Below are 9,718 nucleotides of genomic sequence, written 5' to 3'. Positions count from 1 at the left end.
TGGGCGAAATCGGTTGTTTTCCGTAGAAGGAGCTTTGTTTTGCGACGTGTTTCCTCCAAATTTGGGTTACTCCCACTCGCTGCAGGGAATACCTTCTTTTGCGCAGCTTTGCACTCTGTATAATAATCGACTAGTCTCTCGCTGCGGTCATTTCAGCGGAGAGGGAGTAGGGTCTTTGTTGCATGATCTCTCGTTGAGCCCACTCTTTCAAACCATCAACGAACTGGAACACACGATCTTTCTCGGTCATATCAGTTATCTCCAGCATACACGTCGATTAGGCTTTTACGTACTCCCGGATAGAACACATATGCTTCAAGCTCTTGAGTTTTCTTCGAGCTAGGAAGTCGGTATTCTCCGGGTAGAATTGTTCCTTGAAGAGTCGTTTGAAATCCTCCTATGATTCCAACACTATGCTCCCTGCCTCGATCTCGGCGTATTTGGAGCGCCACCATTGTTTGGCATCATCGATTAGATACATGCTCGCGGTAGTGACTTTAAGTGTCTCATCAAGCATATTCGCTCGGAAGAATTGCTCCATGTCGAAGAGGAAGTTATCGACTTCTTTCGAGTCTCTCGCCCCACTATACTTGTGAGGCGCAGGCGGCTTCACCTTGGGAGTCCCACCGAAATTCCCGTCTGCGGCCATTTTCATCAATGTATTACACATGTTCTCGAGCTGTCCGAGTCTCTAATGGATATAGCTCATCTCTTCCGCGAACTCCCGCGGGATTGATGCTTCTATAGCGTCAAAGCGGGCCCCATGCCCTTTTATCATCTCGTTTACGGCTCCAAGTCGAGCCTCATACTCCCTTACTGTCTCATCTACGGCTTGGTGAGTGCCCCCGAGGCTCACTACGAGTCCTTCCAGATAAGGAAGTTTCTCCTCAAGTAGTTTCTCTAAGGCCGACACCCGGGTCCTAGTTTCTCCTTTGTTCCCACTCGGTTCTGCGGTCTTTCCTGTCATCGTATGCAGCAGCTCGTCGTGAAGACCGAGCTCTGATACCAAATGTCACGGTCCGGGACTTTGATCTGGAACGTGGCGCGCACCCTTGTCTAACACACGACAAGAATGCAAGCGAGAGCGTGCAAGCACTAGTGAAGGATCACTAGTGCATTCGTAATCGGTCTCGGTTGGCGTGTGTCAGGAATCCTAGTCACGATTATCAAGTCCGGCACACGAAAGCAATAAAAGTAAGCAATACGATTATTGAAAGCAAGAACACAAGAAATATCAAGCTTTTGGATGAGAAGCGGTTTAATTGACTAGCACCTCTCATACAAACAAATTTGATAGTTTGGTCCTGGTAGCAGGATACATTGATTGTGCAGAATAGCGATATGTTTTCTAAACGCCTAAAAACATATCTTAAACTAAAAACGAGACTCCAAGATTCGATACGCAGGAAGTAGTCTTGGAGTACTAAATGAAACTAAAAACAGAAATGAAAATACATGAGTACAAATAAGAAATCTAAGGGTTCGAAGTGAAAGGACAGCGCGCGCAATTTTTAGGGATTGTGCGCTACAACTGCGGCTCATTACACCGGGCGTAGCCGGACACTAATACTAGTGTTTTTTTTGGTGCGAACCAATACTAGTTATATATCTAAAAGATGCATATTAGAGCATCTAGGCTGCTGTAAGACATTTTCATTCAGTTTGGAGTAACTAGTGATATTTTAAAAAAACAAGGAATTCTACTTGGAGTTAAAAAAAAAATATCTAAAAGATGCATATTAAAGCAGAGGCTGCTTTAAGACATTTTCATTAAGTTTGGAGTAACTATTGATATTCTTAAAAAACAAAGAATTTCACTTGGAGTTAAAAAAATATCTAAAAGATGCATATTAGAGCATCTAGGCTGCTTTAAGACGTTTTTATTAAGTTTGGAGTAACTAGTGATGTTTTTTTTTTTTTAAAAAAAAAGGAAGTCCTCTTGGAGTTACCACGTAGAAAGAGAAAAAGGAACATACATCGGATGTACTACCTCCAATTTTTTTTGTTTTTTGAGCATATATGTATTTTTTTTGAGCTTATTACCTCAAACTTTATTTGTTTTTGAGCATGTGCGTATTTTTTTTTTAGCATACTAAAGTTTATAATTTAGATTTTAATATTTTTTCCGTCAAAACTCAAATTTAACTAAACTTATAGTAATATTTTTTAGTTTTATTGTAATTTTTTAGAGTTTAATGTTTAAATGAATAAACTCAGAAACTTCATAATAAAACTCAGAAACTTTAAAATAAAACTCAAAAACTTTATTAGAATGCTCATAAATTATAAAATTGGAGATAGTACATTAAATGTATATATAATCCTCTTACTGCGTAGAAACCCAAAAAAATTGTTTAAGTTGGATAGGAAAGCCCTTGCCAAATACAAGATAGACATGTTCTTGCGAGTAGTGTAATTGTATTTAACGATTTAAGAATCTGGAAAAAGAGATTATTGACAAGTAATTTCTAAGTGTGTGTAATTGGACGATTTTCTTAGGCCGTGGAGTTACACTTGTAATTACATGTGGTAATTGGGTCAGTTGGGACAAGTCATATGGGATTCAGGTCATATCAACTCGTGACTACATTCGAGCTGGATTCGGGTTACTTATGGGTCGGGCTAGTGTGCCAATTCATAACTCTGGTTCGGGTCAAGTCGGATCATTCATATAGACTTATCGGGTCATTTTTAAGTTAGCCTAGACAGCCACATTTACAAATTGCATTACATGTTGTGAAATAGCTGAGGCAACTATCAGTGCATGACTTTTTTTTTACCACGGTGGTGTTAATAAAGAAACAGAAGACTGTGAGTAAAAGCACACACAATTGAAGCAGAGTATAGGTACATGTCTACGGAGTATTACAAAGAAATCTCTATTGATTCAAAAAATTAGAGTATATTGCAACAATGTTAAATACGAAAAAGATATACGGATTACCGAGTATTACAATTAAATTTTATTAGCTTATCTATCTGTTATTTCAATGAGGTAAAGATTGCTACATGAGGATACTAATTAAGCAAAAAAATGTAGATATTGAATACAAATAAGTTCTCACAACTCTCTACCTACAGACAAACAGCATCAAACTTTCTACATTAATCTTGTATATTATGATTTTCAATCAACTGGTAGCAATCTCGCAACATATCTTCCATGTCGATTCATCATCAGAATGTTTTTGTGTTTACACAATATGTTGATAAGTTGAATATAAAGTTCCGTGTCTTCATGCTGAAGAAAATTAAACAATTTTATGAGTGAAAATACCGAGAAAACTAAAGGAAAAGCGCTAACAGTTAATTAGTCAAGCATTAGTCGTACCTCTGTGCGCAGAAGTGCCTTCTGGATTACGTAATTTGCATACTCGTGAGTGGCGTGTCTGATAATTTTCGAACTCTGTAAGAGTTTCTGTACAATTTCCGGAAAGTAGGGAGTTGATAGACATTTCTCCAACAGATGACTGCCATTCTTGACCGTACAAAGGGTATCAAGTAAAGGTAAGAGGATCTTCACAATATAGCCGGTGTAAAGGGTCTGCATATCTATCACATGCTGCACGACATAGTTCGCATAAACGTCCATAGCCAAGGGTGCTGCATAATAAGCAATGCGAGACACAAGATTGTACTTGTTAGAATGCTCCATGTAATCTATGCAAGAATTTAAGCCTCGACACCCCGTCATGTCCCTAGCCACAATCATCCAGTTGTCATCCTCCATCAGTTTTTCGTGTAGAGGCTGCAACAGTTATAAAAACATATTAATAATGTTAACTAAATCGTATAACATGACTCCGTATGTAGTATAACTTACTCTGTGTTTAGTGTAATCTAACTGCACAAAACACTGTTTAACAACATGCATCCCGTTCTTGTTCGTCATCAGAAGTACAGTATGTTCAGACAAAAGCAGAGGGAGTCGCGCAATTATAGGCCTGTTTTTCGCCTCGCAGATCAGCTTTTGAATCACCAAAGTACTGCACACAACCCACAAACTCGTTATTAAAATTACAGATTTCAAACAGTTTATCAATAAACAATGAGCCTGGTAAAGAGTGTTACCCCTGGTAAGTGCAAGCAGCAGAAACGAGTGATTCCTTGCATTGAAGGGTAGCTCTTACAAAATTGTCAATGAAAGTCAATGAAGGGGCGTTATCAAGCAAGGCGGAGACACAGCGACTAGCAGTTGGGCTTGTCATATACTTATAAGGGTTTTTAAATATATCAACCAACACCGCCTGAGGCTGGAAATCGACATTGCTTGTGCTAGGAGCAGTGAACAAACCGGGTTGTGGGAATAATTGATCCATACCAACACTTTGTAAACCGGTATGATGCTGTGAAGTTGTGAAATCAGGATCGTAGGCTACGGGCATTCCTACGTTGTCAGGCCAATACGCTGATGCTGTTGCTGATGGTTTTAGGCTCTGATTAGGTATTCTCGTCTCGACTGTTCATATTCCAAGAAAATTAAGTTAGACACTTAGACCCATCATACGCGCATGTTTTCCGATATCCATCCATACTGACATACTGTCAACTCACAACCATCACAAAAACAAACCAGGAAACTTTATACTGATGCAATTAATTGCAGACAGCAGACGCTGATTATGCAATACTAATGATTTTTCAAGAAAATCTCAAGTCGGAATTACAACAACAACAACAACAACAACAAGGAAAAAGATCGCGAACAAGAACAGAAGGAAAAATTATGTAATGGGTAAAAACAAAAGAAGAGAAAATAAAAACCTGTGTGATTATCAGACAAGGTTAAGTTACCCAAACCCATGATTGAAGAATAAGACTCATCATCATCGTGTTCGAGTTGTTGTCGTTCATCAACAACCGCGTACCTCGTTGAACATTCACCCTCATCTTCACATCCACCCTCGCTCTTTCTGATAGTCAGTACCATATTGTTAAGACTTAAGACTAGTGTTGCAGGATTATAGTAATGGTTTTGTTTTGCAGTCGAAAAAAGAGACGATTAATTTAAGTATTTATATGTTTCAGAAGCCAAAAAGTTTGAATTGAGTAAGGATTCTTGAAATTCCGACGTGGGTTTCTGTTTTCTTTCTTGTAATTTTATTCTGATTACAACTATTATTAATTAATGTGTTTTTATAATCTCTATACTTTCCTAATTTAATCTTTCTGTAAAACTGCAGCTGTTTCTCTAGTTGTAGTAGGATTTTGTTTCCAAATTTACGGAACAAGTTGTTAGAAAAGAATATTTTGGAATTTTATTTTATTTTAAAATTGAGTTTTTGTTTCTTGGAAAACAATTTTGATGTGTTACAGGGCAAGTTCTTTCCAAATCAAACCCAACCCTGTCACCAAATTACCAAATTTGTTTTCTCAAAAAAAAAAAAAGAAAAAATTGCCAAATTTGTAGAAGTGGATACAAGGGTCGAGTCGGAACCTCAACGGGTTAAATCGAGTTTCCGAGTACAGTTTCCTCATACTATAGATACTTCATACTAAATAGGGTTTTCTTTTTTCGTACAAGTATATTTCCGGATGCCTCCCATAGTAGTCACTTTTTAGTTTTAATTGAAAATTCAGCTCGATTTATCGGAGATTAATCGAATTTATTAAAAATGAACTGAATTGAACTCATTTGAATGTAGTAATAAGAGCACTGAATTAAAAACATTTGAGCTCAACTTAGCAAAATCGAACAGACGGTAAAGCCAAACTCACGGTAGGTCAGAAAGATCATTCGTTGCTATGGTTTCATGACATAGGCTTAGTTTTAACGAGTGTATGCACAGCAAACCGATAGGTAGTGGATCCGTAAACCAAGGCTTAGATCTAAGTAAGCCGTGCCACGGGTACTAAACTAGTAGGTGGCAGACCCGTAAGCCAAGGCTTAGATCTAAATAAGCCGTGACACGGGTACTAAACTTGCAGGCGGCAGAACCATAACAAGGCTTAGATCTAAATAAGCCGTGCCACGCGTACTAACACCAAGAAAATCTATCCAATTAACTTGTCTGCAAATCATGTGTTCGCAAACACTTAGAATGAAGCTGAAGATATATTGTGCACCACAAAACAGAACACCAAGAAAATCCCATTTCTACATATTTTACAGCATTTAGCATTCTTTTAACTGCAGCTCATCCTACGACAAAATCAGGAAAATAATGGCCTATGCCAAGAGTCTACAAACATGTTTATGTCAAATCAAACAACACCAATGTACAAACGAAACCAGACTGCTAATTATGCTTAATTAGATCATTGTCTGGAATTGACATTGCTGGGCCGGATAATCCTCACTTCCATGCAGATGAAGTAGCCATACCACGGTTCTTCCACCCGAGATATAGTGCTCCCAGCCCCTCTTCTAGCCTATAGTTTTTATCAAACTTGTTCAATAACCCCCTAGTTCCATTCTTTACATTCATACTCAAAGGCAATTGATTGAAACCGGCCATGCTAAACCTCGCCCTCCATTTTCCAAATGGCTCGTGCCTCTCCATCCTTTCTTCATCCTCGCATGCTATCATGTTCACTATGTCTCGTGCTACACAATGCTGCTCTGCATGTATCCTTCTTTTGTCATTCCTTGGTAGAGCCACATCGATTGATTCAAACATTGCTGTGTAGTAATCTAGGGTTTCTAGGAATCGATGCATGAATGGAGGAGTATTTGTGTTTGATTCTTGTTCCACTAGGGTCACAACTCTAGGTGACAAGCTCTTAACCAGCCTTAATAACCGGTCTCGATGGTTTATCGTGTTCACGCTTTCATCTGGCATATGATGTAGCATGAAAGGGAAATTCACGGCCAACGCTTCGCCAGGCAGTACTCCGAGATTTTCCCGTTCGACTTTGCAACCAGACATGGCGGCAGCATGGAATTCGAATGGGACGCCATATGACTCTGCAGATTTGGACAGCCTATATGCAACAACCTCAAGTCCTCCCCCACGAGCATACGCCGAATGTGAATCGTCAACACCAGTAATACGAACAAAGGGAGGCCCACCAGGCCGCTTTGCAAGAGACTCAAACAGCAACACCCACTGTGTACCCATTCCTATCTGGAAATCAATTATGTGAATGCTGCTTTCATTTTGGGTAGCTTCCTGGATGATAAGATTTGCTGATGTGTACGCAAATTGGAAGTACGGGCAATACTCATAGAGAACGTGCATATAGGAAAGCAATTGAGAACTTGTAGGTTGTTGGCACTTGAGCTTCTTGTAAATATTAAAGCCAGAGACTTCAAGCCTTGCTTTGAGTCCCTCCATCATGTAAGCAGCCAATCGTTCAATAGGTGTTCCACAAACAGATACCCTCTTACCCACTTCGTCCAATAAGCTAGGTGCAACAACGAGATCCTTGTCAGCAACGGCTTGCGCACTCAGACAGAGCACCTGTTTCAAGTCCATTCTAGGAACAATTTCCATCACCTGTTTTAAAGTAGATGAGGCTTCAAGGTCTCCTTTGTGGGTTAAAGTGCAGTAATGGTGATCTGTCAGGCACGAATCGGGCCCCAACAAAGAGCGTTCCACATCTCGAAGCCAGTTTCTAAGTTCACTGTTGTCATCAACTACAGAAGAGCCACTTGCCGGGGAACCAAAATTGTTGTCAGGGGAGTGATGGGGATCAGAGATGTAAGATTGAGACTCTTGCGGAGAAAATTGATTTTTCTTAAATGATGAGGTGACGTCTGATGGAGAGTCATAGACATTATACATGCTAGTTGGCGGGGTTGAGTCCAAGGTAACGTACCCTTCATTGTATGCTTGAGAAGACATCTGGGTTGCAATACTAGCACTATCAAGCTGCATATTATTGTATGGGAAATAAGGTGTCATATCTTGTGCATGCTGGTAAAACAACCCGTGCACTCCACCAGTACTGTGGTGAATCGTTGATGTTTGCATCCGATAATACCAGAAAAAACTTCTCCAAATATTATTGATAAGACAAGTGATGTATCTGCAGCAGAAGTTTTAAGAGTAAGAAATTAAGAACCCGCCACTGAAAACATTACTACATAAAACAGGCATAACAAGACTATATAAGATGCTGCAGTATCGGGTATGTACACATCAGGAAGATCTATTACTCCCTCCGTCCCGGTCAATTGTTGTCCTTTCGTTTTGGCACAAAGACCAAGGAATGGGGAAAAGACCAATAACTAAATGACAAGTGTAACAAATTGAACGAGAATGATCAAATTACTCATCAAGTTCATTCTTAAAATAGAAAGGACAACAAATGACTGAGACACCCAAAAATGAAAAAGGACAACAAATGACCGGGACAGAGGGTGTATTACTTAGGCATGAAAACAACAATCCACCGGTATCTAGTTTCTAGATGCATCTATGAGGGGTCGTCTGGTTTAAAATGTTGGAATGGAGTGGGATGTGATACCATGAAGATACGGATTTAGAACCCACACGTTGTTATACCTTGTTAAGTAAAACAGGAATAGAGTTACAAAATTGGGGCAAATTTGAGGTATGAAATTCTACGGGGTTAGGGTGGAGTTATAATCCAATCCACTAGTATCTAGTTTCGTAACGAAACATTAGGAGGTATAAATAAACTTCAATCCGTTCCAAAAGACCCAACCAAACACGCCTGATCTCGCGGATGAACAGAAAGTTAATCCAAATACACTTCATGATTAATTAAACACAAAAACAATTCATGTACCAACCCCCAATTCATGAACCAGGGAAAAAAACCAATAAATGCTAGTCATTTCATCAATAATAAAGCTATAAATTAATTAAAATGTCATTTACTCGTTCATTTATGGCAAATACCAATTACTGTTCAATCACTGAACTTATCATCCATCATCCTTCTCATAATCTCTCATCAATAAAATTAAATCAGAATTATTAATCAAAACTAACACCAAATTCTCTAAACTCTCTGTCCTATTTTCGTGTCTCATTTTATGTCCCGCTAATTCTACCAACTACACGTCATTAATTTATGAGATTTCCGCAAAAATTTAATGGTTAATGCTTATGTGTCAAATTAGACGTTAGTGGGACACAAAATGGAACACGTAGATCAATGACAGATGATCCGGACTCGAAATTTAAATACAGAAAATACGGTCATGTAATTAAAACCAGACCTTAACCTAAAAAATCAAAATTATAAACAAAAAACACAATTCTAAAGATGATGATATAGAAGAATTTCATCCACCAAATAAAATATTAAAAAAAAATAACTGACAAGATTAATTGAGAGAGGATGAGATGAAATGACATACCTTTAGAGATAATAATTAGAGTTGAACCAAAAAAAGGGATAAGAAAATTGTAGATGATTGAAATTAAGAAAGGGGGAGGATGAGAAAGAAAGGAAGGAGGGTTTCAATTTTCAAAGAAAGTTAATAGGAAAAGATGAAATCAAAGTGGTACTACCAACTTTTATAAATTGCATCCACTATATGACTGCCCTTTTCTTTTGCTTTATTTACACTTGTGTACTGTCGATTGTGGGCCATTCCACCATGTTATTGTTAACCCAAAGATAATAAATATCACAAATTGGAAGCTACCTAGTACGGACTACGGAGTTTGTGTTACACTCCTACTCCAACTTACGGAATTCACAAATTCTCATTTTTGATTGACATTTATGTATTAGATATACTTTGCTAGAGGCCAATGTCAATACAACACTTAAATGGTTTATAAAATGCTTTAATTAA

General features: G+C 38.4%; 2 protein-coding genes across 2 annotated transcripts; both read right to left on the bottom strand.

The window, feature by feature from the left end:
* Positions 1 to 2,865: 2,865 nt before the first annotated feature.
* Positions 2,866 to 5,105, bottom strand: LOC141628924 (pumilio homolog 12-like). The gene is made up of 5 exons (XM_074442010.1): positions 4,765 to 5,105; positions 4,072 to 4,459; positions 3,824 to 3,986; positions 3,332 to 3,748; positions 2,866 to 3,241 (listed from the first exon to the last, which is right to left on the bottom strand). Exons 1-5 carry the CDS (start codon positions 4,928 to 4,930, stop codon positions 3,128 to 3,130), a joined length of 1,248 nt encoding a protein of 415 aa, XP_074298111.1. The 5' UTR covers positions 4,931 to 5,105; the 3' UTR covers positions 2,866 to 3,127.
* Positions 5,106 to 6,075: 970 nt separating this feature from the next.
* LOC141642491 (scarecrow-like protein 13) lies at positions 6,076 to 9,438 on the bottom strand. The gene is made up of 2 exons (XM_074451322.1): positions 9,275 to 9,438; positions 6,076 to 7,971 (listed from the first exon to the last, which is right to left on the bottom strand). Exon 2 carries the CDS (start codon positions 7,914 to 7,916, stop codon positions 6,297 to 6,299), a length of 1,620 nt encoding a protein of 539 aa, XP_074307423.1. The 5' UTR covers positions 7,917 to 7,971; positions 9,275 to 9,438; the 3' UTR covers positions 6,076 to 6,296.
* Between the last annotated feature and the right edge of the window lie 280 nt (positions 9,439 to 9,718).

This window comes from Silene latifolia, chromosome 2, assembly GCF_048544455.1.
Source record: "Silene latifolia isolate original U9 population chromosome 2, ASM4854445v1, whole genome shotgun sequence".
NCBI classification, from domain to species: domain Eukaryota; kingdom Viridiplantae; phylum Streptophyta; class Magnoliopsida; order Caryophyllales; family Caryophyllaceae; genus Silene; species Silene latifolia.
Note: the sequence above shows the minus strand (reverse complement) of the source record. Positions and strands in the feature narration are given on the sequence as shown.